General features: G+C 40.2%; 3 protein-coding genes across 19 annotated transcripts in view; 2 read left to right on the top strand and 1 right to left on the bottom strand.

Moving 5' to 3' along the window:
* The window catches only part of ctbp1 (C-terminal binding protein 1), a 32,283-nt gene extending 20,142 nt beyond the window's left edge, over positions 1 to 12,141 (bottom strand). Inside the window, exon 1 of one of the 4 annotated variants that reach the window (XM_029442310.1) lies at positions 12,034 to 12,141. In XM_029442310.1, coding sequence (XP_029298170.1) covers positions 12,034 to 12,055 — 22 coding nt within the window. In that variant the 5' untranslated portion in view covers positions 12,056 to 12,141. Of the gene's footprint in view, positions 1 to 3,394; positions 3,673 to 12,033 lie in introns of those variants that run through there. The other 3 variants (XM_029442312.1, XM_029442309.1, XM_029442313.1) reach the window with 3 other exon arrangements.
* maea (macrophage erythroblast attacher, E3 ubiquitin ligase) lies at positions 11,203 to 23,292 on the top strand. 2 transcript variants are annotated; one of them, XM_029442306.1, is made up of 9 exons: positions 11,203 to 11,311; positions 14,773 to 14,955; positions 16,284 to 16,487; positions 17,232 to 17,354; positions 17,954 to 18,030; positions 18,170 to 18,278; positions 20,087 to 20,220; positions 20,624 to 20,819; positions 21,608 to 23,292. In XM_029442306.1, the coding sequence occupies exons 1-9, from the start codon at positions 11,243 to 11,245 to the stop codon at positions 21,701 to 21,703; spliced, it is 1,191 nt and encodes a 396-aa protein (XP_029298166.1). In that variant the 5' UTR covers positions 11,203 to 11,242; the 3' UTR covers positions 21,704 to 23,292. The 2 variants fall into 2 exon arrangements, with proteins under 2 accessions (XP_029298166.1, XP_029298168.1); XM_029442308.1 differs by lacking the exon at positions 11,203 to 11,311 and adding an exon at positions 12,082 to 12,361.
* A 1,531-nt stretch (positions 23,293 to 24,823) lies between these two features.
* The window catches only part of LOC115015112 (heterogeneous nuclear ribonucleoprotein A0-like), an 8,462-nt gene continuing 5,785 nt past the window's right edge, over positions 24,824 to 27,500 (top strand). For 4 of the 13 annotated variants that reach the window (XM_029442297.1, XM_029442298.1, XM_029442290.1 and 1 more), the window contains exons 1-2: positions 24,824 to 25,984; positions 26,944 to 27,500. The exon at positions 26,944 to 27,500 is cut by the window's right edge. In XM_029442297.1, coding sequence (XP_029298157.1) covers positions 24,892 to 25,845 — 954 coding nt within the window. In that variant the 5' untranslated portion in view covers positions 24,824 to 24,891 and the 3' untranslated portion in view covers positions 25,846 to 25,984; positions 26,944 to 27,500. The remainder of the gene's footprint in view (positions 25,985 to 26,943) is intronic. The other 9 variants (XM_029442304.1, XM_029442301.1, XM_029442300.1 and 6 more) reach the window with 6 other exon arrangements.

Raw genomic sequence — 27,500 nt, 5'->3', positions numbered from 1 at the left:
GCAGATAATCTCCATATTTGAGAGGCTGAAAACCAAATTCTCTACCAACTATGAATCAATTATCAAAATAGTTGCAGAATATTCTAAACTAATATGTTTATTTCATTAGATCTTGTGGTATTTTTGCATTGTGACTTTCATTTATTTATCATTTTCAACCTGTGTGCTTCTGAGGGTGATGTTTAACCTGAAAAGAGGAAAACGGCTCTTCAACAGTCTCTCACTGCTGATTTGTAAACTGTCATGGACCCAACACTGTTAAGAAGCACAGTCTCCAACAACACTTGCACGAGACTACAGGAACATTTAAATGCAGGCGTTAACTGGATTATTGTACGGACGTCTGCCTGTTATACTGGATTAACTGTTAATATGCAGAAGAAAGTCACAATCACTTTGAAGGTTCAATTGGAGTCAGTTTGGATACTCTGGAACAAATGTGCCCCATTAATGGATTATTAATGCTATTAAAGATTAAGGGTCCCCAAACTGGCGTCCCAGGACCCACAGGGGGTCTGTAAATGGGTTCCCCATTAAAACATTATTATTTTTTAACTCCACATACTTTAGTGGAGAGTATTCAGTACGGCAGATCCACAGTCAGCAGTAGGGCTGACGATAAACGATAATATCACAATATAGAATTGCATTTGTTGAATTCACTATATTTTGTAGTATTTTTTTGAATGATTTAATTAATACATCTTTATGCTTCTGCAAATGTATCAACCTGGAGAGAGATAACGTTTAACCGCTCTACATATCCAGTGTGATGTCACCAAAAAAACTCAAATGCTATCAGTCAAATTCATCTTTAACTTTGTTTTTTTGTCAAATAAATGACACTAAAATAAGATTTTAGGGAGGTGGAGAGAGAGTCTGTAACCATAGCTGTACACAAGCATTCACAAAGAACAATTCCACTAAAGGAAAGTAAAAAAGCAACCAGATGAATTGATAAACAAAGAATCGTCAGCACCTTAATCTACCACATTTATATTTTTCCAGATCTTTGATGAAAAACAATGCACTGATTTTGAACAATGTGATTGTCACACGATATAATAATGAATAAAATATTACAGCGAAAGCATTTTAGTGCAGACAAAGGATATGAATGTGTGTGACGATCAATAGCAAAACGGTGGCAGCCTGCAGGCGTCTGCCTCTGAGTGCCTGCTACACGGATACCAGCTGAGCAAGTAACAGACTCACCTGACTCTCCTGATGTATAATTATATATATAATAATGTATATATATATATAATAATTATTAACAACAATGCATTTGTCATTAGGATCTAAGTTGAATTACAGCCTACTTAATAATAGCTGTTTTGGGATGTAGGCCCTGCTATTATTTCTGTCCATGATGCCACTTATCTACACCGTCATGCTTCTCAATTACGTTCCCCTCTTTAAATAGTGTTATTTAATAAAAATGCACACGTTGTTTCAAAGTAGTTAAATGTAACTAACTATATTGCCACCGCCTTGCCTTTTAATGCCCAGCCTTTGGGTTGCGGCGGGTAGATTCTCTCCCTGCTGCTTCCCTTGAAGCTCACGCTCTTTCTTGTGTGTTAGATATAATAGACTAATGGTTGTCAGTCTCTTCGCTGAGCACTTAATGCTTTATAGATTTCTAAGTGCTGTCAATTACACCTGCTTAAACCTACAATATTCAGACTCTTTAGTTCCTGATTCAATCAGATGCACAACGCAAAATGCTCATTCTCATTCAAAACGTGAGCTATGCAATTAAAAGTGTGCACAATGGTAGGTACACATGCATTTTTTTAAAAACACCACTATTTAACATTCCCAAAACATATCTGTAGAGTTTTAAATATGTAAAGCAGCGTCTGTAAGGCTTAGTTTTTTAAAGACATGGCAACAATTTAGTTCATTGCTGCTACATTAAGTCTGCGTCGTGCAGGTTTCATGACTTGTAGAATAATAGTACTTTCAAGTGACGGGGGGGTTGTAGGTTTCTCTAAATTGGCAACATGTCACAACATGAGCAGTTTGTTTGAGTTTGTCCTTTGACGTTATAAAGTGTCTACATGGAAACTGCCTGGAGCTATTAAGCACAAGCACATTACTCGTTACCTGTTAACCAGCTTGTAAGAGCTTTATATTAATTCACACACACAAGTCTTCAACTGAGAGATAAGATTACATTTCACTATTTTATCCTGCAAATCTGATTTTTATGAGCGATTAGTGACTGGCGTGTGTTTGTAATAAGATTAGACGTGACTCAACACTCACGGATCAGAGGACCCCTGCCTTCTGAGACATGGATCAACACATCCATCAATCAGCCCTCAAAGGTTCAATGATCTCCGCTGAGAGCTGAAGCCGATCCAATGACCACATTTGTTTCACGATTATTGGCTGGCAGTGATTTTAAAAAGGGCAATCCTCCCTGAATCATAATTCATAGTCGTTATTCCCGTGACCTTGGAGTCTTCAAGCTGTTAGGACATACTTAGGGTGGATTTGGAGAAGGAACAAGATCAGAGCTGCAACTTTAATCTTTGATGTCATCAAGAGACACAGCCCGCAGCCTGTTGATGACATCATAGATCCAGTTTCTTTCAGGAGAAACAGCTTCACAAATCCAGATTTAGGTGATCACAGATACGACGATTCAGCTTCAGGGTTCAGGGTGGATGATCATTTATCCTCACACCCTCCTCCTTCTCCTGCTCCACCCCCCCCCCCCCCCCCCCCCCCCACCGCCACCTTGATCACATTTTCGAGAATAGTCTTTTCCAGCCCCAATCACAAGTAGCATATGTCACCTGCGTGTGAATCTGTCTGTGTGCATGCATGTGTATACTTGAATATGCGTGTCAGTCGAGTTCCCTATATGTGTGTGTGTGTGTGTGTGTGTGTGATTTGTGTGTGTCAAGGCAACCGCTCTCCGTAAAAAGAAGCACAATGAAAGGGAAATATGTGTCATGTCCTTGCTAGCCCTCGAAGGAGAGGGATCTATTTCTGTCGCCACAAATGGAGGTGTTCAAGCAGCCTTCAATAGCCGAGATGTGCCTCTTCAAACACACACACACACACACACACACACACACACACACTACACACTCACACACACACACACACACACACACACACACACAGGGAGCTAGAGAAAGGGCTAACCATTCAGAGAGAAGCTGAGGCCGATATAAAAAAAGATAATAGACTGAGAGAGAATTAAAAAGAGAAGGAGGAGGAGGAGACGGAAAAAGGGAGAGGAAGAGAGAGAGAGAGAGAGAGAGAGAGAGAGAAGGGGGAGGGGAAGAGGAAGGCAGAATAATGTACACTGAGTTCATTGGCACACACACACACACACGCACAGTTCACACATAAAAGCAGAGTGGTAGTTGTTTACCTAGAGGCATGCCTTTGTTGAGGAGATGTGAGCTTCCCATGGCGTGTTCCCCAGCCGGCCAGCACACAACACAAACCTTCAGTCTTCACACAGCAGACATGAACAGGAATCCAGTCAGCATATGGCGGCTGAGGCCAGCTACCTCGCTTCCCTTAGTCCTTCTCCCAGCCCCTTAGTGACAAGCATACACATGTGCTCCCCCTCTTTTCTCTCTCTCTCTCTCTCTTTCTCTCTCCCCTCCCTTCCGTCCCCTTCGCTCGCCGGCTCTCTCTATCTGTCTTACCCCTCCCTGCCGTTTCTAGCTACCTCCCTCCCCTCCCTTTCTCACTTTCTTTTACAGCAAATCTCTCTGTCTTTCCGTCTCTCCTTCTGTCTGTCAAAAAGAAAACGTGCACACACACACACACACACACACACACACACACACCGAATGTAAGCACTGCTGCATTAATGGGAGGGCGAGAAAGTGTAGAAGAGATGGTGGGGGGGAGAGTGTGTGTGTGTGTGTGTGTGTGTGTGTGTGTGTGAGTGAGAGAGCAGGAATGGGGAGGAGCTAACGCCAGCCAAAATTCATCTTTTGTTTCCTGAAAGACGAGAGGGAGAAAAAAAGAAGTCTGTAGCAAGAGAGGAAAGACTTGTTCTGTGTGACACCAGAAAAACAATTATAAGCCTCATAAAACTTTCTTGTAATAAGTGAGAACATGTTATGACACTAATAAGTGTGTGAATCCCGAACAAATGTGATTCATTCTTCTAATTTTACTTTATGAGTTTAATTTCACAGATTCAGATATGAGATCCATGTGTGTTTGTGTTCTTTCAGGACATTCAAACTTAAAAATAAAAAGGTTTTTTCAATTACTAATAACCATCCGTTCACACTTAGACTAAATAATACATTATACTGAGGGGTAAACGTGCTTTATTTGTGATATTATTACAATGAAAACTCTTATTACTCGTATTACTCGTGTTATTAGTGTTACACAATTTGACAAACAAAACGGTTGCTGACTACTGATCATTATTTGTGTGACAAACAACACGTGGACTTCTTGATAAGTCTTATCTTGTAACAGGAAGCTTTCAGGCAGAAATCATCAGGCAGTTCAAATCATTCAAAAATACTCTTCTGGTATTAAATATTTATTTTGAATGGTGAGAGTAACAAAGCTAACTTTTAAACTTTAGCACGTTAGAAATCAGCCTAAAATGAGTTAATTTGCCTATTTTGCCTAATTCCAATACTGTGAGGTAATAGTCTAATTAATACATGTTTATGATTACTTCATTGTATTTGAGTTTGAGACCCAAATTAATTTCTTCTGATTCTTCTTTCCTATAAAAAGCTATGAGACTTATTTACTTTGGACATATACTTTGGCTGTATTATTGTTTAACTGTTGTTAACTGGACGTGTCTTCAATCAGAAACTCCTCAACCATGTAATCACTTCAATCTCCTAAACTCTCCATACCTGTGCTTTGGTCTGGTTAACACCTATCCACCTCCCCAGTCTCTGTATGTTCCTACAGTCCTGATGTTACTCTCATCTACATTTGGCCATTTGATACACCACAGTGACATAAGCAGCCTCAGACGCCCCCCCTAACTGCCAGGGCCTAGCCTAGTTTAACAGCACTGAAGGTTACATCACAGCCTCACTATTGGTAAATGTCACAGACAGCCAGTGGGTGAGTTGTTCGAATCCAAAAAAGAGGGTCATGGAAACAGTTTGTTTGTGACACTGATAGAAAGGCCGACACATGACCTTTGTCGTATGTTATCAGTTCAAACGTTCATATTCAACCATTCCGGTCAGACGCTGGCAATTTAGCTTAAACATTACTTTTCTGCTCCTGCTTGTTTTTTTGCTTGTGGAGACGTACGTAGGAGTTCTGGCTCCCTTAAAAGAGGAGATTGCTCTGAACTCCGAGTTTTGTCTTTGATCAAATAATCCAAGTGGAATCTCCAGCTGTTGGGTTTGTCACCACCTCTTACCTCAGTCACGATGGCACCGAGTCAGAGAGCAAAGAAATCTGATGGGAATTATGTCTAATCAAAAGTCAGCGAGGGTACATGTGGTGTGAGGCTCAACGTAAAATTGCATTTGGCCTGTATTGTGGCTGCTGCAGGCGAATACCACCAACACCACCAGTCGCTGTGACTATAGGTGCGTTCATTTAATGATGTCCACACCAGATGGGGAGAGGACATGACTCAACCATTCCTCACAACAGGAAGTAAACAGTGAAACTCGTAAAACTGTGGAGGTAAAGCAAAACATGTGGTCCAAGAAAACCAATCGCATGATATTTTTGTCAAGCTGCAGGTGACCGTGAGAAACAGCGAATGTTAAACAACATTAAGAACTATTTCACCCCCGAAATGACCATTTGTATGTCGTCTGCTCGACCCGTTACCTTCATGCATGCCTCCAGGGTGAACAAAGAGTCAAATAACTACTTCATACTTTTTTTTTTATAATAATAATAATAATTAGAATAAACTTTATTTGTATAGCTCTTTTCAAAACACAGTTACAAAGTGATTTACAGAAGAAGATAAAATTGTGTACACCATCAAGGTTAAAAACAGGTAATCGTGATAAAAGTCTGGAACAGATTAACTGTAAAGAATCCTTCCTGTAAAAGTGATTTAAAAGTTTCTTGGATTCTTGGTTCACCATGGAGACATTCGGGGTAACACAGGGTGAGTAATTGAAATACAAATGGTCATTTTGCAGTGAAGTATTACTTTAAAGCCTAATTCACCCAGCAGCTCGAACAGTGGTACAGAGAGACATTTCAAATCTGTGTCTGTGTCATCAGTGGAGGGGGAGAAGTTGTAAAAAACATATATGTTTTTCATACAAAAGTTGTCTTGAAGACACATTTTAAATTAAATGAAGCTGTCTCTGGGTTTCAGGCTTGGAAAACATGGTGGCTTATTGCTCTTTTTTCTTATTTTCCTATTATTACCTCAACACAAAAATCTGTTTCTGATCCTATTAAGAAAAGGCCCATGCGTAAATATTGTTTAAATCACAACACCTACTTTAAAGTATTTTAAATTGAGGTATTGCCACCACCCGGCTCTCAACATGAAGACGGCTGACGGTGCTAAAAGCATGAACAGTGTAAACAACAGCAAAAGTGCTGCCAGAGCTAACAGTGTTAACCTGAGGGGACACCGGGGGGGGGGGGGGGGGGGGGGGGTACGTAGCATGTAAGCCACACACAGGATTTACATGCTACGTACACAAAGCACAAAGAGGCTCGGATTACAGAGGGACTGTGACTTCCTTCTCTGCTCAGGATGCCATTTCTACACTATGTTTTTACAGAGAAAGATGTTGTCTGCTGCTATATTAATGTTCTGAATGCCGCATATAGAACCTATAATAGTTTACGATGTGAGTTTAGGATCTTTGTGAGGGCGTAACGCATCAAATGTTGCTCCATATTGCAGAAAGTATCAGCCACTTGTTGTTTGAAGAAGTATTTGAGCTGCCTAATGTCTGTCATGATTTATTACACTTAACTAATTATGCAAATTCAATGGTTAAACTGAATTTCTTAATTGACAACTATCTATATACGTGTGAGCGTGCCACACATGGATGGTGCTATGAGGTCATTAAATAATACCAGTTGCATGTATAACAAGGAGTGGGTTAAGTGTGCAGGTCCAGCTTCAGTTCTGATACAAAATTCAAACTGACAACCTGAAGTCAACAATGTGAGAAGCTACAGAGACATTTATCGTGTTGACTCCCCGACCACCTCTTACACGCAAGAGACAGATGTTCCTCGGGAGATAGAGGAAACATGAAACATATTGGGTGCTTCGAAATAAGGATGGAGAGAGGAGGAGGAGATAGTGCAGGACAAGTTTTAATCAGCAGGATATTTTATGCTGCTCTTGAGGGAAAGGGAGGAATAGAAGTGAGGGGATGAAAAAGGTGGCAGAGGATGGATTTAGAGATTTCTCTGCGTTGCATTTTGTTTATTTAAACGCTTCTTTCATGAGTGCAAACTGAGCTGATATTCACACGTGTATTGTGTGCGAGGATGGACATTAACAGTTACACCCTTCCTTATCATTTACACCTGCTGTTTCTTTCTTCCTCTTCCTCTTTTTTAATTTCTCTCCTCCATATCTTCTACCTCTCGCTCCTCTCTCTCTCTCTCTCTCTCTCTCTCTCTCTCTCTCTCTCTCTCTCTCTCTCTTCCCTCCCCTTCTCCTCTCCATCTCTTTACCTCCTGCTCGTCCATCTGTCATCTTGCCTTCTATCTTCAACTCTCATCCGCTCTCCATCCCTCCCCACTCCTCATTTCCCGCATCTCTTTCACTCTCTTTTTCCATCCCCGCCTTGCTCACCATACATCTCCACCCCCCCCCTACATCCCACCCCTTCTCTCTCTGTAGTCACTGCAGCGTGTCTAATGGTTCAGCTCCCTCTCAGCAGATCCACCAAGCGGAGGCCAGGCGAGCAGCAGCCCCGACTAACGCCTCCCAACCGCTGGCCTTATCAAGACTGACAGCCAGCTCGACCAAGAGCTATCACTAACACACACATAATTGCAAAGATACATGCCTGCACATGTACAGAGATACAAGCTGCACAGTGAAATAAATGCACAGTCACACACTCAGGCAGGCTCAAACAGAGATACACATGATTTAAAAAATGCAGCTGCAACCAAGTGTGTACACACACCCACACACACCCACACACACCCACACACACATGCATAAGAGGAAACGTGGATGTATGCACACAGAGCTACATGCAGATGCACACTTACACTATAGCTCTAAATGTAGCTTCAAATAAATACATAATGGCCATCATACAAATGCTGACACACACACACACACACACACACACACACACAGCAAATTGGATTTATAAATAGTGACAGTGAGCTGCAGAACAATGTGGTTGCCACTACAGAGGAGAAAGCTGATACCAGCAATCTAATCTACTATAGGAAGAGACAGGTACCGCAGGCCTGACGAATCTAATCCACGTGTAGAAGAGAAGAGTGAAAGGAGAAACAAAAGAGATGAATGGAGGAACAGGTTGTCAGTAAAGAAGAATGAGGGTAGGGAGGAAGAGGAGAGGTGAGAGACAGATAGGAAAAGAAAAGCAGAAGCAAAAAAGGAAGATGGCGAGGTAGAGGAAAATATTTTTTAAAGTTGCCTATAATCAAGTGTTTCAGCTATTGTGTACGTATTGTTCTTAAAAAGTTGCATACGCTTGTTTAAAGAGGAATAACTTTATCATACACACCTGTGATGTATGTATTTAAAGCCACTCTTCATTAGGAACAGACAAGTCATTTACTCCAAAAAGTTTGTTTCTAAATGAACAGTTGAGTCTTTAAATAAATAATAAATCATTTAATGGTAGAACCATTTTATAAACGAGTGTCCAGATGTTGTTTTCAGCCCCTAAAATAAATAAACTAATAGCTTCTTTCTAGATTTAATCAATTCCACCAACGTTCATCAATCTGTAGAAATACACATTTCTCCACCAATTTATTCATCAATAAATAGCGATCCTCCCGTCACACAAACGTTACACACATAAACAAAAGTAAACCCTCACGTTCACGCAGCCACACACAAGCTGGCCGTTATGCTGTAAGTACACACATGCATAGAGTCATTACCCCCAGTTATTTGGCTTGGTACAGAGTTATGTCTCTTCAAAACCTGAGCCCAGTGCAGAGCCAAGCTTCAAGCACAGCCGCTGCTATCACACAAACTCACATGTTTTTACACACATAGACACTGACACACATTCACACACACACTACTACACACAGGAAGCACTTGATGCGGGCCCAAAAATACAACACAAACCATGCATCACCTTCCTCTCTGTGTGTCCACTGTTCCACTTGTTCCTAAGCTGGGTGGGGGTGGGGCATGCCGCAGATAATGGGCCAATTGTAAGCGATTAGAGCTTGTGCCAGCCAATCAGCACAGCCCAGCACTGGACAGCGGCCAATGGCAATATGTTCACTGCGGCTGGGGGGAGAATGCTCTCACTCCCACAAGAAAAGACATGTGGCCATGATAAGGGACGTGTACTCATGGACTGTAACCTTTAAATATCTAAAAAGACTAGAAATCCTACAATAGCTACAATATTAAATTGAATTGAATATACTTTATTAAAGAAAAAAAGGTTTCTTCGGCAAAATAAATGAACATTTGATGTCTGAAATGGAGTAGGACTAAGCAACATGCTTATCTAGTCCTACCCCTATTCTAGATTCTATACCTCTATACTAATCAATACGCAATCACATAAACCATCTCTCCGCCCATTCTCACAACTAGACCACAATATTCATCAAACATAATCAACAACGCTACGAATGTGAAAGAGAAATAAGACAAGAAAACAATATCTATACCTAAAGAGTCAAATAATTCATTAATCTTATCCCCACTATCGTCACATTTCTGACATCTTTAAAATATCTCATAGCTTTGGTTGTTAATCAGCATGTGACTCTTTTTCTCTCACTTAAGACAATTATTGTGTTATAAGTTATCAAAATTGTTGTTGATTCATTTTCTGTCACTCAATTAAAAACCTAATTGTTTCAGCATTATGCCACTGTGTGTATCGGCAGCTGATGAAACAGATGTGCTCTATTGGATGACAGGAGTCTGGTTTTAAAATCAAGTTCTATGTAAATGTTTTTGATTGATGAGGCTCAAACTCACCTCTGCTTGAGTTGTAAGCTCAAATACAGCAGCTCTAAGGAATACAAGAACACACGATTAATGATTGATTCGTCAATTATTTTTGTGCTCTCCCTCTGGACTGCATTGTTTATTGGAAATTAAGGAATCGGAACAAATCAACTTTTTATTGTCACACATGTACACAGCGCACACGCACACACACACACACACACACACACACACACACAGTGAAATGTAGACTCCTAGTATTAGGGGCAGCTACTATACAGAGCCCGGGGCCTTGACCAAAGGAACCTCTGCAATGGCACCAAACTGGCACCTCTCCAGGTACCAGTCTACAATCTGTACTGGTTCTCAAGCCAAGGACTGAGCTTAATATAATAATGCAACATTTTAGTCTCTCAGTTTATGAGCCAGTGTGGACTAGAAGTACATGTACTTGAAGTTGTCGGCAAACAATGGAGATTCAATTCCTAGGAATTGACAAATGGGCAAACTGCTTGTGAAATGTTCTTATGAAGAGCATGCGATGCGATGGAGAGCTCCAGAACAGCTACTAAGTTCTTTATTATCATATACGCAAAGATTACAGATATGGCAATTCAAATCTTGGCTCTCAGGCTCCCTCGAACAATGCTCATTAAATATGTATGTATATAGAATATAGAAATGGAATAGAAAATAAAGTAATATCAATTTGTGGTAGACAGTATTTAAAATGAACAAACTGAATGTAATCAGGAATGTAGTAAATGTATATGCATAATGAGAAGTAATACCTACACAGAGGCGTTTGTCAAATAGAGTAAAGTATATAAAGGTAAAGTGACAGTTCAAGTGCTAAATGCATTTTGTGGTGATATTGTTTTGTCTGCAACATCGTCACGTTGACTGTATGTAAATAACATGCTGTATCTCGCCTTATACTTTGTGTGAAGTCCCTTCAGAGAAGACAAGCGTCTGAAAAATGGTCAGCAAAGCTCCCCATACACCCTCACACAGCGTCAGTGCTGACACCGTCTCAGCAGATGGCGGTAGTGAGCACCAAGGCCATTCTGAGCTGATAGAAAAAAAAAAAACACAAACAACCACAAGAAAAACCACAAAACCAAGATGGCGGTGCAAGAGACAGCATCTCAACTGTCCATGGCTCTCAAAGTCCAAGAATATCCCACCCTGAAGGTAAACAAATACTGAAACTGCCATATATGAATAGCCTAGCAATTCTAGTGTGTCCAAAATAAACACTGTGTTTGACACTATTTGAAAAAATGGGGATTATTAGTTTATTTGATAGCGACCAAGCGGATTTGACAGGGAGGCTAACGTTAGCAGGACTAGCTTAGCTAGGTAGCAGCGTCCACTAACTACCTGTGTTTGAAAAGCGATAGCAAAGATTAAGCAGTTCGATAAATAACAATGGCTCTTGGCTAGTTAGCTCGCTGTCTGCTGTCTTAATGGGTTCTTATTATTCACGTCAAGTGTGTTAACGGCCTTAGAGCTGTTAGCTTGAGTGTAAGCCTGTTTTTGATTAAATGGTCCTTTGACTAGAGTTATGACATGTCAGTTGACGTTCTTTATGTGTCAGTTGACGTTCTTTATGTTAGCTAACGTCCCGTTGATGCAACGTTCTCTTGCTATACGCGTGGACACGGACTACTTATAATATATTATACAAAAAAAATAACCTGGGTGCTTAACCATTTGGCATTCTAATTCCGTAAAAGGGTTATATAAATGTTATTACTAACATCACCACTGACAGACTATTTTACAACGTGGTTGCTCATCATTTCAACAACCAGGCATGGCGTCAAATAAATGGCTTTCAGGCGTGATTGGCCTGCTAGCTAGTTTGGTGTGGTGGTAGCCACTTTTAACGTCGCAAAAGACGAATAGCCTACCAGATAATGTAACGTCGAGCATGCAAATTGTAGCTGGCTGGAAGATGGATCGGTTGAAATCACCGGGGGAGAGCCTGTAAGCGCTGTCAGGCAGGGAATCAGTCCTGCGAGTTAGCGCAGTGTCATCAGATTGCGGCTGCCTCTCTGCACTTCAAAATGGCCAGCGAGAGAAATCACAGCCTGCTGCCGCACACACGCTCCGTTCCTCCATTTCCACATAACGTTACTGCGACACCACTGCTAAAAGACGAGCTGAAAGAAGCCCAGGCTGCTCCTGTGTCCAGCCGTCTCAGAGAGAAAGAAAGCGTCGTCGTGTAAAAGCCCGTTTGTGAGTAGCCATGTATTGGCAGCTTTTGTGTAGTAACTAATGGCATGGTGCTGTCATGATGAATATAACGTGTTCTCTGTGTTCAGAAAAGCATGGCTGTGGATTTAGGGATATGTCTGTCTGCTTGGATGCTGCAGTAAGGATGATGGGCACCATTTTAAGACAAGAGTGATGGATATAATTGGTATCAAATGAGTCTACACATGGGGGAGAGCTGTGTTGGTTACATTTGGAGCTATATTGAGCAGAATTACAATATCACATAGTTGCCTGACAGACACTGAGGGATCTGCTAATCTGCCACAAAATATACTATATGTTGGATATTATGTCATTTTTGGATATTTCCAGTTAGATCCAAACCACGAACAAAGGAAATGGTAACCCCAATACATATATGTATTCCTTTGTGTGCATAAATGGCCAAGCTTTGTGACCAGTGGCTTGTTAACCAGAATCCTGAAAACACAGGCCCACACAGGAGATGACATTGTAATGCTACATATTTTTAAGATGATGTGCCTGTATTCAAGGTAAGTCTAAAAATGTTCATTCAGACTTGTTAAAAATGACCTAGGCCATTCAATGATTGTAGTTATTCTAAATATCATTGATTAGTCATTTGCATAGTTTACAGTGTAGATGTCTCTCGCCATGAGCCGCTTCCCATCATTATGACAGACAACCAGTCACAGTGTCAACCTAGCTGCTATAATAACTGTCTGAAATGTGTTGTTGACTGATTTACATGTCATCTGTCATGTAAATCAAGGTTGTATGTATAGAAGAAAAAAACATATTCATATTCCAAAAGGGAGTATTTGTAATTTTGTTTTAATGTAGTACATTTTCTAGAAAATCTTTTGAGAAACTGTTTATAGATAAATTATCCAGGTTTGAATGACTGTTTTGGCTTATCTGGTGAATTCAATATTTGGCAAATCATGGTCTTTAAAATGGTCATTAATTCTACATTATAGCTTAATGCTCAACCTTGCTTGTTTGCATACACTGGGAATTCAATGCATATTTTATGAATGATCTGTCTTTCTTTATCTTGCTGTAATCATCACCATCTACTGTATCCGGCTGCTGAAGTAAAAAGAAAAGAATATTTACTAGTGCTTAGAAAACTGTTCTGTGGTACAATTACATATCATTCAATCATAGGGTCTCATTCTGGGCTTTAATTTGGCAAAATGAGAGCTGATAGATTCTAAAGAGCGGAGCAGCAACATTCTTTATTGTACTATGTTTTGTGGCACGCTTGCATATTCTTCTTCCCCAGTGTTGGTGACCTGTGAAATTAACTTGGCTCTAACCTGAAGGAAAAGAATAGTCGTAATGGATCAAAGCACTTCTCTTGCTTTTAAATAAAATAAGTAATATCTCAGAGAAGGAACCACAATGTTCAAATCAATGTGGTTCACAGGTATCTGTGAAGCCACCTTGTATTGTAGTACAAGGTAGGAAAGCATTGATCCTAGAGAATGGTCTTTAGATTTGGTTGAATACAGATCTTTTTCTCCCCTCACTTTGATCAAGGTCAGGTTTGTCTGTTTTTCTAGACATCACAATCACATTTTTATCAGATTTCTTATTCTTCTTTTATTAGATCCAAATATACAAGCTTTGTTTTAACCTAAATTCGACACCGTTCAGGTGGGGAAGGAAACCATTTTGTATCGAAACTATTGAAATGTATTTATAATATATTGTAGTTTTGGTCAGAAACGGTACAAGGCTGTGAAAAACAAATTATTTTATTTTGAAAGTCAGTTGAAAGGCCAACAATGACGTATTAAATAAATTAGAAGCCTCATTATTAGGTATTGTCACAGAACATCTTAGGCAAACCTTTACAGGATTACTTTTAAGAGGATCATGTTGAAAACAAGAGATGTGTTAGTTATACATCTCTACTTAAAGTAAAGGTAGCAATGCTTGGAATATTCAGAAGTAGCAAGAACGACAGTAGTTGCAGTCTGAAACGGTAGGAACCTGTTTTATTTTGTTACTTGCTCCAGAAATGTCAAGAAATGAAGCTGCTGGAAGATAATTCACAGGGCATCATAGAGCACACTGCTGATAGTGGTAATGTCTTTCCCACTGCTGGTGACATTTATGAAAGTCTAAAAGGTTTATCAGTATTTATTTGGGTATACTATTCATAACTTGTTTGTGTGTGCTCCAGTTTCTTTAGTAAGTAACTCACACACTCAGAAAACAGCTGTTTTTTTCATAGATCGATTATAGCTCAGTTATCTAAACAGGCCTTCTATCTTTCTGCATAATAAAAGCGAGAGGTAATCTGTTTGTTCACGAATGATGCCATGTAAAATTGTAGTGATTGACATGTTTGCTCTTGGTAAATATCCAAAGGTAAATAGCATGTGGCATTGTCGTTGCAGGTGCCGTACGAGACCCTAAACAAACGTTTCAGGGCGGCTCAGAAAAACATCGACCGGGAGACGAGTCACGTGACAATGGTGGTCGCAGAGCTAGAGAAGACGCTCAGCAGCTTCCCAGTGGTCGACTCCGTGGTGTCACTGCTGGATGGTGTGGTGGAGAAACTCAGCGCCCTGAAGAGGAAGGTGAGGGATTCAGATGCACACGCACTCAATTTCATCTCTATCAACTTTCAAGAAGTGTTGTTGTGTGTGTGTGTATAGTTTTTGATTTGTTGTACAGTAAAAGTGTGCTGAATCACCTCGGACTCTCTTGTTTTGTGAGTCTAAATAATTTACTGGTTTTACAATCCAAGTGTTGCCTCCCATCATTTCTGTTTTAGAGGACTGTTCTTGTACAACATAGTGATTACAGAGATAATCAGATGCAACAGAAAGTTGACTTAACATAGCAAGTATATCTATTTTTGTGGAAGGTTTATCACAACAATCATGTATGTGTGTTTACTGTGTTGGTTCTACACTTGACAAACCAACAAATGAAAAACCTGGCCTTGGAGCTCATTTTCTAAATCTGTTCTTGGATGTATGGAGATATAGCAGCTTTTTTTTTTTTTTTATGTTATCTCTCCTGCTCACACCACCCCACGATCTCCCTTCAGCTAGAGCCAACTGTCAAAAGCCACATTACTCTCCCCTGTTGACAAAAGCACCTTATTGTGCCTTTTGGCTTCTTTGTGTATTGTGTTTGTCAGCGGTGGAATGCTGCCTGCCTGGTTCTTCTATCAATACTTTCTAAAACAACAGAAAGCAAGTGTTAAAAACACACTTCTGCAGTTATTTTTTCCTTTGTGCCCACATGATGTCCAGCAGGTACTTTTATGGCCTATAAACCCATATTCATTGTGTTGAAGTCTGAGTCATACACTACGCTGGTGTCCTCAGAGCGTGGGAGTCATCTCCCGCCAAAATCTCATCTGGCTGGTGTAGAGAAAAGTAGTCCCAAAGTCATGAATGAAATCTGAAAGTGAGAGTTTAGTTCAAGATCTAAAAAAGGAGAATTAACAAGAAAAGACAATGCAATTTATTTGAAATCTAATCTAAAATGGTAGTGTGCATACAGGAATGCAATCATGTGCTGTAAAATATAATCACCGTTAACTTACTTCATAAAAAAACATTTTCTAATATAAGTGTAACAAGCAGCGATGGGAATACACAGTATCCCTTTTATGTTTATCACACCCAATGTGCCTCCTTCACATCAGAGTTTATCTACAGAACAGGAAGCTGCTGTTAACTCTGGCCTGTCCTCAAAGATGTTCAAGCTTTGGAAAGTCTTGCTTCAGTGTGCTTCTTTTTAGGAAATCCAACAATGTAAAGTATTTCAATGAAGTTCCAAGAAGTATGGATATTGAGATCCCATCAATTTGAACTTGTATTTCTGTTTCACCTGATGCATAGTCAGCTTTTTCTAAATATCTTGTCTGTTCTTGTGCATGTATGTCTTGTAGGCTGCAGAGTCCATCCAAGCAGAAGACGAGAGTGCCAAGCTGTGTAAGCGTCGCATCGAGCACTTGAAGGAACACAGCAGCGACCAGCCGGCCTCAGTCAACCTGTGGAAGAAGAAGCGCATGGACCGAATGATGGTGGAGCATCTGCTGCGCTGCGGCTACTACAACACAGCTGTTAAACTGGCCAGACAGAGCGGTATAGAGGTAACTGGCTGTGTGTGAATCCTCTTTCTTTTGTCTCTGTCATTCAGAAGACTCGTATAGTATTTTGCATTTGAGAATATTGGGACAAATTGAACAAACTCACTGACACTAAACCGTCAGTTTAACTTGCTACACATGTATTGTGCATGGGTATGTTGAGACTTGTGTCTCATGAGTTAATTTTAGGAATGCCCTAATTGATCAGACGGCATTAATGCTTTCTAGTCGTCGATCTACATTGTGAACAACACATCTGTGTTAATCAGCAGGAGGAGAGTTAGTTAGCGTTAGCTGCTAGCAGTAAGCAGCTGGTGGGCAGCACAGTCCTGCTTAGCTAAATTAGGGAACTAATGGTAATGGATGTTGCATTGAATTATATTACGATGCGTTCAAGCTCTATTCAGTAAAAATGATTATTGGGTGATGGTAAATTAAGTTTTTAGCAAGAAACTTGAATAAATACAGTTGATGAAGGTGTTTTCACAGCTATATAAAGTGGATATTAGAGAGGGAATTATGATTTATTTAAATTTAAAAAACAATCATTTATTTCCTTACTATGTAATTGTGTGTTCTTATACAAATATCCGCTATAGATGACAATAACACGTTGAAAGAAGTTAGTTTAAGGAGGCTTGTATACCAGCTGCTATAACAAAGCAAAACAACGCTGTTGTTTACCAGTTGGCTCTGATCTTTTGTTCATCACTCTCTATTTATACATCCACTCTCCTGTATTTTCAGGATCTGGTCAACATTGAGATGTTCCTCACGGCGAAGGAGGTAGAGGAGTCTCTGGAGAGGCAGGAGACGGCCACTTGCCTAGCCTGGTGCCATGACAACAAGTCCCGCCTCCGCAAGATGAAGGTAGCTCATTTACAAAGAGTCAGATTTTACCTTACAAATCCATGTTAAGCAAATACTTAAAGGCCATGCCCATGACCAACAAAAGAATAACTGCTAACCTGTTAAGATTTAATTACTCTTCCTGGGTATTTTGCCCTTCTGGCAGTGGCAGCAAGTTACAGTGTTAATCCTAAGATTATCCTATTAAACCAGAAAGCACTCAGTAGAGTGCAGACCTCCGCCAAGACATAATAAGCTTCCCCTTTAGCTGTTTGAGAGTCAACCTTGAACTGCATTGAGGGCAGAACATTTATATGATTAGTCCAAGTTTGGGATGCTGACGCTAGGGAAAATGTCCTTGATTTTCATTCTTGGTTCGGTTTAGCTCCAGTTCCTGCCAAAGTTTAGTTCCAACTGTTATTTATAACCTGTACCAGCCAAAGTGGTAGGTTATGTGTTTTTTCACTGTTCCAAAAGCTCATTTGGGTGATAAAATATTGAAAGGCATCTTGAGTATCTGCTGGAGTATAAAAGAGATCAGTTTCAGAGGAAACTATGAGGATTTCACAAACCTTCAGTGGTTAAAACTCACTGGCATCTGTGATCTGTTTCTTTGGCAGAGCTGTCTCGAGTTCAGTCTGAGAATCCAGGAGTTCATTGAACTCATCAGACAAAACAAACGCATGGATGCAGTCAGGTAACACACATGCATATATGTGGGCAATACACACTAACTGTTTTTGCCTTAAAAACGTACACTAACTATTATTTAGACCTCTAAAACAAACGTCATATCACCCACTGATCATCTTTGTGTGTGTCTCTGTGGATCTCAGACATGCAAGGAAGCACTTCAGCCAAGCGGAGGGTGGACAGTTGGATGAGGTTCGGCAGGTGATGGGCATGCTGGCCTTCCCATCAGATACACATATCTCCCCATACAAGGTAAAACCTGAAGTCTTTACTCGTATCAATATGTACATGTAGGATATTGTATTTGGTCAGACCCATTTCATGTTTTATGTTCAGTAATATGGTATACTCATTTTAGCCAAAACTTCACACATGGGAGCTGAGACACATCATCCCACTTATGTTCTTCTCTGTGGATACTAGGGTTAGGTACCCAAAGCCGGTATTAAATGGGCCCTGCGGCTAAATTATTTAAGACCGGAGTATACTGTATCATTTATCAGTACTTTTTAGTGTCATTTATCACACACACACACACACACACACACACACACACACACACACACACACACACACACACACACACACACACACACACACACACACACACACACACACACACACTCTGTTTTAAACTGGCACAGCGCAGACAGGATGAATGACTGATGCTGTCTAATGTCTGTTCTTCATTCTTTCTAAACGTCACATCGTAATATTATTTATTATATATTTAGATGTGTTTTTAGTGAAATATTAATGAGTTTATATAATGACTTTGCTATTGTAAACATTACTGCTCTAGAAAAAACATTTAGTTTTATTTAAAATATAAATATAGTCTAATCCTGTTCTGAATTATTTTTATTTTTTTAAATAATATATTTTAAAATATTTATTTAGTAATGAAAAAGAACCAATAAGACTATCGGTAAAGAACCAAACCAATAAGGAGTATCGATAAGAGAAGTAGTGTATTGATGCCTACCCCTCATGTGAAACTTCATAGAGTTTAAGCAGAGATGTGGTTTAGCAGCAGATCGGCCACTAGAGGGCCTCTGTTGCCTTAAAAACAAAACTCAATTCCTTTTCTGTCCCCTGCCAACATGTTTGTAGGGCTGCACATTTATAGCTCAATTATCAACAGTTGTTTTTCTCAATGTTTAATTCAAATCAGTTATCAATTCATCTTGGGAAACAACTGTCCTCACGTCTCTTCACGTTAAACAAGTGAGAAAACATAAAGTCACGTATGAAGAATCGAGCTCATTAATAATATTGCCACCATGCTGTAACTTCATTTAGGAAATGCATTTAAATTACACTTGTAGAAGGTCTTTGTAGTAAACACTTGAGCAAGAGAGGGTTGTTTAAAAACAAGTTATCTGACTCTTCTCAAGGATACTCTGCTTACTATCAAAACATTCTCGCTGATGATGTATCCAGTTTCCAGAGGAGTCTGCAATCAGACACTCCCCTGATGGTGCTGTTTGCTGTTTGCAGAGGAATACAACCTCTGAAGGGCAACACACAGCAGCAGGGCGAGCATGTCAGAATTGGCTGCTGGGATTGGAACATCCTGGCTACAGGAAGCAGATTACTTAGCTACTGTCTGCCGTGTGTTGGAGTTTATATCGCCCCAGTGATTTCAATGTAGTCAAACATGTTTGGGGAATAATCATTGTTTGTGTAGGAAACAAAATAGCATGTTTGCTAAGAGTTGAGTGACACCGGTCTGTGTGCATTCTCAGAATTAGAAAGTACAGGTTCTGTGTTGACATGACTGTTTATAGCACATTACAGCAATTCAAACATAAAAAAGTTTGAGACAAAGTGCAAAAGAAACGCACTACAGAAGGACATTGAGATACAATTAAAAATATTCCTTAAAAAAACAAAATAGAAAGTTAAAACAAGCTGAAATAGAAAAAGACGGGTATAAAAGTTACAGTGTAGTGTAAGAAGTTATTAAATACTTTGTAATAAACAAAGGTCTGCCTCCAGATATTTGGCGCATTAAACTTTAAACTTTCTTCTGTCTCTTGTTCTTTCTGTTGCATCAGGATCTTTTGGATCCAGCCCGCTGGAAGATGCTGATCCAGCAGTTCCGATACGACAACTACAGACTGCACCAGCTGGGAAACAACTCTGTCTTCACTATCACTCTACAGGCTGGTCTGTCTGCCATCAAGACACCGTATCCTGCCATACTTTATTTCAAATGATAAGTTGCTCCTGCCCTTTTTGATTTCATCTCCTCAGCCCAACATTTGTTGATTTATATTTATAGTGAATAAAACTAAATGTTGAAAACTAAAAGATTTGAACAAAAAAGCTGAATGAAGTGAGTGTGTCTGTATCTCAGTGGCATGTGTATGTTGCAGGTACAGTTAGTTTAAGTCTTATCAAATGAGCTTGTGATCACACATAACTTTTCCCCGTGTTCTCTTTGCACCTACTAAATACTACAAGCCTTTAAAAATAAAAAACTTTAAGTGGATCGTTCTTTCTACTGATGCCGTCTGCTCCGAGGCCCGTAATAACAGCATGCATTGAGAAATGATTTCACTTTTTTTCCTTAACCTCTATGCTCGTTCCAGTCAGTGCTACAAGGAGGATGGTACCTCTAAGAACCCAGACTGCCCAGTGTGCAGTAAATCCCTCAATAAGTTGGCCCAACCGCTTCCCATGGCCCACTGCGCCAACTCCAGACTAGTGTGTAAGATCTCCGGGGAGGTCATGAACGAAAACAACCCTCCAATGATGCTGCCTAATGGATATGTGTACGGTTACAACGTGAGTACAAGATTAACTACATCCAAAAGTACAAGGATTATGAGATAAAGATATTTGCCTAATGTTAAATCACTTTAAAGGGACAGTTCATCCCAAAATCAAAAATACATATTTTTCCTCTTCCATGCTGAGCTATTTATCAATCTAGATTGTTTTGGTGCGAGTTGCCCAGTGTTGGAGATATTGGCCGTAGAGATGTTCTGCCTTCTCTACAATATAATGGAACTAGATGGCACTCGGCTCGTGGTGCAGAAATCGTTAGCTGGTTACCAAAGATCATCCACAGACCTTGGTGTGAGCAGTTTCATGCAGGAACAGTTTTCTTTCTACCGAACTACACCTGCCAACCGAATAAGCGTGCAGGAGGAAGCATGCATCCACTCAAGGACGGGAGGCTTGTGCTACTCGTTGGGGGTGTGTAGTTGTGTAGAAAGAAAATCCTAACACAACAAGGTCTGTGGATTATATCAGGATTTCTGGAAAGACACATTGCTGTTGAGTTTTTCAAATGTTTTTTTTTTTTGTTGGCGCTTTTGAGCACCACAAGCAAAGCGCCATCTAGTTCCATTATATCTGTGAGAAGGCAGAGAACTCTACGGTCGATATCTCCAACACTCTGCAACTCGCACCTAAACAATTTAGACAGATAAATAGCACGGCATGGGAAAGGGAAAATGTGAATTTTTATTTTGGGGTGAGTTGTTCCTTTTTTCTTTTTCTTTTTTAAATGGAACTTGCTTGTTTGTTGTTTTGCTAATTCATTGCCTTCTTCTTTTTATCTCTTCCAGTCACTTCTGTCCATCCGCCAAGACGACAAAGTGGTCTGTCCCAGAACCAAAGAAGTCTTCAACTTCTCTCAGGCTGAAAAGGTCTACATCATGTGATCGCTCAGATAACCAGTCTGAGTATTAACATGATCGAATATGGCCCGTCATTCATCACCTGTGACCCGGCCTACTCGGAGAGCAACCTGTGGAGCTGTGATCCAGTGCCCTCCTCCTCCCCCCCCCCCCCCCCCCCCAACAGACACACCCGGCATTTCCCAAAAGCACCCCTCCAAATACCTGATCAGCTCAAGTTCGCCAGTTCTCTTCCCCCTCCAATTTTATCACACAGAAACTGGGATCCTCTCCTTTCAGACTCTGTTTTAGACGTGGCTCGAGAACAAGATTGATCTGATCCATTCAAGCACATGGACTATCAACATTGTTATTATCTTAAACACGCCCTCGCTGTGAAGTTTAGAGACTACAGAAAAGGACTGAGTGGCTGAAAAACTGCTTGGTAGACATTTGATTTTTAATACAACAAATAAAAAAACTTGTTGAGGTTACTTTGACTTTTCACTAGTGGTGTTCCTTTGTTACTAAAAATAACATGTGTCAGGACTGTGTTAGCTCTCCATTAACCAGATTAGCACATGACATCTGGGCCAAAACAAACATGGTCTGCCTCCTGGTCATGTGGTAGCATCTCATTCTGTGATGCATGCTGTTGACATTCTTTGTCTTCTAGCCATGTTTTTTGGTTGGAGGGATATTTGTTAAATGCCTCTTCTAAACTGCCTACTTTTTTGCATTTCATCCCCCGTTGGTTGTGGAACTGGAGCCTGATTTGGGCCGCAGTAGGCTCCTTTTCAAATGTAAATATTAGATAGGAATTGATCATCCTCATGAATAACTTCAGAGGTTTTGGGGACAAGGAACAACAACGACGATTAACTTTCTACAAAGATTGCTGTGTGACTTGAACAAGTCTTTTCTTGGGTGTTTACCTGATATATCCCCAAGTTAACCGGTTGTTCAGTAAAACATGGTAATATTGATTATGGTGTATTTACTACCATAATTACATTCACATGAAATTCAAACAAGACAACCATCTTTAATTTAATTTTTTTATTGAACAAATTGTCTTCCTTTTTTCATGTGTGAGGTTTGTCATGTTCAGTTCTCTTCTTTCAGTTAAAAGAAAGAGTGCATTTTAGTGAACTTAAGATATTTATTCTGTTTTAAAGATGAAGCCCTGGGTGCTTTTTAGTTAATTCAACCTCGCCCAAATAGTTTGAATTTCATTCTATTTTTTCAACAATGAACGAGACAATAAAGAGAGACTGTGCTGATATTTTTTTTATGACTTTGAAAAAACTGTAGATGATGGATGGAAATGTACACAAACCTGGACTCAAGTGACAACTAATGCACAAATAACCCTTCAATTGTGAAAGTCTTAAACCTATAAACCCACATTAAGAAATCCAAAAATGCAGTTTTATGTTGATCAGACTTTTGGTCAATCATTTCTTCCATTTGTTGTTTATCGACAAACCAAAAGTTGCCTAATTTGTGTCCATAGATGATTTGGAAGTGTATCTGTAAAAGACACAGACTGTCCTGTGTGCTTGTGTTGGTAGAATAGATGAAGGGATTGTTTCATGAGCAATATGCCTCATAAAGATTTCAGTGAACTTTGATTTCAGTGTTTCATTATTTGCAATGTCTTTGCTCTGTGGGCTCTTAAATCAGCATTACCATAAACTCTGGTCGGTGTGACGAGATTAACAATTCACCGCAATTCTGTAGACATGGAAATGCAACCAAGTGTTGAGTCTTTCACCTGAAACTACATCTCCTTGGTCTGAAGAGGTCGACGATCTGCGTGGGCGTATTTTCTGTCCAGCAGTGAAAAGCACGCTTACAGATGGTAATGTTCTGGAGTGACGATCACTTGTCTGAAACGTGGATTTCATGGAAATACATGAGTAAGATAAAATAAATGGTCAAATGTGACGAGGTTAGGCAGTACAGGTTTTTCATTGACCTTTTTTTATAAAAGCCAGAATCTAAACTAAAATACTAAACCTTGATTTTGTAATTTCACCAAAGTGCAAATTAAGTTTAGCTCTGAAGACAAATAAATGGCGTTTCTACATGAAGATTTTGTTTATTTGGGGGGGGGGGGGGCTACAAGCAACTATCAAGTCTTGAAAATGGTGAACAATGCTCATAGGTTTCCAGAGCACAATCTTTAAAAGTATTTTTTTTATTGACAATCCAAAACACAAACAGTCACATTACAGTGATATAAACAAGCAAAGCTGCACATGTGAATCTGGAACCAGTTATTGTTACTTAAACCATTGGTTGATTAAAACATTAAAACAAAAATATTATTTGTCTATTGATTGCCTACTCAATTAATAGTTTTGGCTCTAGATACGTTTTAAATGATGATTAAATGGTGTCATGTTGAATTGGCAGATGCTTACTTTACATTGTTTTTTTACTTACTTCTATGAATCTCTACTTAAATTGAAACATTTAACCCAGTCCACTAATAGCTTGTTTTGTTCTCAACTTACAGCACATTAACCCAGCTGTTGTTGCTGATAAATATGATGAAGAATACTTTTTTTGTCTGATATACTGATATAAACCCTTATGTATAAAAACAGTATGTGGAATTCTAAAGGCACTGTCTCAGATTTGAAACTTTATTTACACAAGTTACTAAATATCATTAAATGTTGAGACCTCATGAATTCTATACTGTTGAAAAAAACATATGACCCCATTCAGTTGCATAAGAGCATATTATCAACTCGGCTGGGGGAGGGGGGGGTTCGTGTCTGGACAAATCAGAAGAATGCAGTATGCCGAAAAAAAGCCACACATCTCATTCCAAAACGTAGTTTTTATTTGTAATATTTTAGGATGAATACATATTAAAACGACAGCATTTGATGGATACATTTTGAAACCATGTTACGCAGAAGCCGCCCAGCAACGAGTGATCGCGTCATAACACTCAAAAGTATTCCTTTATTTTATTTTGTTCCAGTATTTTATAATTATCTATTGAATTAAATAACTTTGTTTTATGTTTTCGCTTTTTACGTTTTAAACATAACAGCTGCTGTCTTTGTTCCACGACAGAAAGAGTAGTGGACCAAAAGAGGTGTTACGTTCTGTCGTCACGCGACGTCCTGTATAAATACAGCTGCGTTCGTCCCCCACCACCATCTTGAGATCAGCGCACCGTTGAACGTTAATCAGCCTGCCGTTATTCAACAATGACTGACCAGCTTTGCAAACTTTTCGTTGGTGGTCTCAACGTGGACACCGACGACGATGGCCTGCGCAAGCACTTCGAGCAGTACGGTTCCCTGACCGACTGCGTTGTCGTCGTCAACAAGCAGCTACAGCGGTCCCGCTGTTTCGGCTTTGTGACCTACTCTTCACCGGAGGAGGCCGACGCCGCAATGGCGGCTAGGCCTCACACCGTCGATGGCAACGCGGTCGAGGTGAAGCGCGCGGTAGCGAGAGAAGACGCCAACAAGCCAGAAGCCCTCGCTAAGGTGAAGAAAATCTTCGTTGGCGGTTTGAAAGACGACATCGAGGAGGAACACCTGAGCGACTATTTCTCCCAGTACGGCGAAATTGAGAAGGCCGAAGTCATCTCGGAGAAGGAGACTGGAAAGAAAAGGGGCTTCGGCTTTGTTTATTTCACCGATCACGATGCTGCAGACAAAGCAGTTGTGGTGAAATTTCATACCGTCAATGGACACAAGGTAGAGGTGAAGAAAGCCCTGACCAAGCAGGAGATGCAGGCGGCCAACAGAACCGGTATGTCGCCGAGAGGTGGAAGAGGCGGCAGAGGCCAGCGGGGAAATCAAAATGGCTACGGCAGCAGGGACTACGGAAACTACAACTACGGAAATGGCGGAGGCTACAACTGTGGTGGTGGTGGTGGCGGCGGAGGATATGGAGGGGGATACGGTGGAGGACCATATGGGGGTGGTTACGGAGACCAGGTTAGCAGCTATGGCGGTGGAAACGGCTACAACGAGTTTGGAAGCGGCTATGGCCAGCATTCATCTGGTTACGGCCCAATGAAAGGGCCACCCTTCGGCGGCCAGAGGAACCCTACTCCCTACGCCAGAGGAGGAGGAGGAGGAGGGGGCGGCGGCGGTGGAGGCGGCGGCGGCTACCCAAGGGGGGGCTACGGCGGCGGCGGCGGCTACTAAGTTAACCATCCCCACCCACTGCCATAAATTACCTCCATGCCAGGATTTGGACACCAAAATCAAATTCGTGAAATGCCGTGAAATCCAACAATGGCAGAGATACGGACACAGAATCACCAGACCTCAAAAACCCAAACAGGTAGGAAGGTCACTTCCCAGAAAACCTGATAATAACGAGCAGCTGTTGCCGTTCAACTAGGACACGTTAAAAATGAAGAATAAAACATACAGTGATCTCTTTTTTTTTTTTTTTATTATGTACCCACGCCAACGCGTTTAGACTTGAATATTATTTTTTATTTGCGTTCACTCGTTTTGCAAATTTCGATGTAGGATTGTTTTGCTGATTTTCCTAATATTTGCATTTTAAAGCAATTTAGATTTTGTTTTCTGAGTACACTTAGTGTGATTTTCAATGTATGAGGTTGAGAAAGCATGTTATGTGGTTTTGGATTTCATAGTTTGTCATACTGATATCAACTTGTATGATTTTTATATATACTATGGTCAGCAAAGGCGGGAACGTGATACTGCAGGATCCAGTTTTTCTTGTTTCCTCCCCTCATAATGTACTCAAACTCTCCCCACGCATAGTATAGTTTCAGTCTATTGTTCATTTTTTCATTTACCTGTAGCAATATCTAATGTATATTGTATACTTTCATGTCTGGAGAACAAAACCTACTGTTAAAACACTTTGGTATGCTTATGTATGTTCATTTTAAATAAAACGTTATACCACTTAGCTTAGTTTATTTTACTTATTATTTAACCAGGCTTCCTCAAGTTCATCCACAGGTTGTATAAGGGACCTCATCTTGATCTTTTAGTTACTTGGCATCTTTCCCACAGTTTATTCCCTTACAATCAGGTGGGTGAAATGGTTACAAAATATGTAGTCTACCCACAGCCGATGCATGTAGGCTTTGTAGGGTTTGACCTTTTTTTTATTTTATTTTAATTACATAAATTATGTGGTTTTTAGACATTGCTAATGTTTTGTTTTTTTTTAAATTACAGTTTTTTCCTTTTTTACACATTTTACTATATGTGGGCATGAGGCTCTGTTTATCTTTGATTATTCCTACTTCCTATTAGGTGTTCTTACCAGTATGCTATCCCAGCAATAATAGCCGTAGCAGTTTGTTTGTAGGCTACATCAGGACCCTGTTGATTACCTGGGGTCGATTGTGATAGGAGTCTGAAATATCTCTTTAGGATATCCACATCCAGCAAACTAGGTATGTAAATCAACCTGTCTTCACTCTGTGTTGGTCAACCATGTATGGAATATCTACAAGATGGTGCCCAAGTGTGCCATTATTTAATCTTATTAAACAACGTAAGTAACACTTAAAATCATAGCTCAATGCGTCTTTATATAGCTAATCTTAATTAATACCAAAAGGGGGGGCAGGGTTATCTAATTTGGTCTTTAATGCACTAAGTGGGTGGAAGGGGACCCAAATGTTGTTCCTCCATAATGTGAAATAATGGAACGAGTAAATTGGTGTCTCTTCCAGAAAACTTTGCTACGCCCAGTATCTCACTCTGTTTCTCTCCCATCTCCTCCAGGTTGCTACGGTAACCTGGGCACGAGGACATCACCCCGAAAACGATTGGGGTGTGTGTCTCCACGCCGACGGGGGGACTGG

This window comes from Cottoperca gobio, chromosome 10 (assembly GCF_900634415.1).
Source record: "Cottoperca gobio chromosome 10, fCotGob3.1, whole genome shotgun sequence".
Lineage (NCBI taxonomy): Eukaryota > Metazoa > Chordata > Actinopteri > Perciformes > Bovichtidae > Cottoperca > Cottoperca gobio.
Note: the sequence above shows the minus strand (reverse complement) of the source record. Positions and strands in the feature narration are given on the sequence as shown.

What these genes read in the sequence shown, in the direction of transcription:
- maea (XM_029442306.1), top strand. Translation starts at nt 11,243, where the DNA reads ATGGCGGTGCAAGAGACAGCATCTCAACTGTCCATGGCTCTCAAAGTC. An exon ending in AAGAATATCCCACCCTGAAG is followed by an intron (nt 11,312 to 14,772) that starts GTAAACAAATAC and finishes TTGTCGTTGCAG; the next exon opens with GTGCCGTACGAGACCCTAAA. An exon ending in CCAGACAGAGCGGTATAGAG is followed by an intron (nt 16,488 to 17,231) that starts GTAACTGGCTGT and finishes CTGTATTTTCAG; the next exon opens with GATCTGGTCAACATTGAGAT.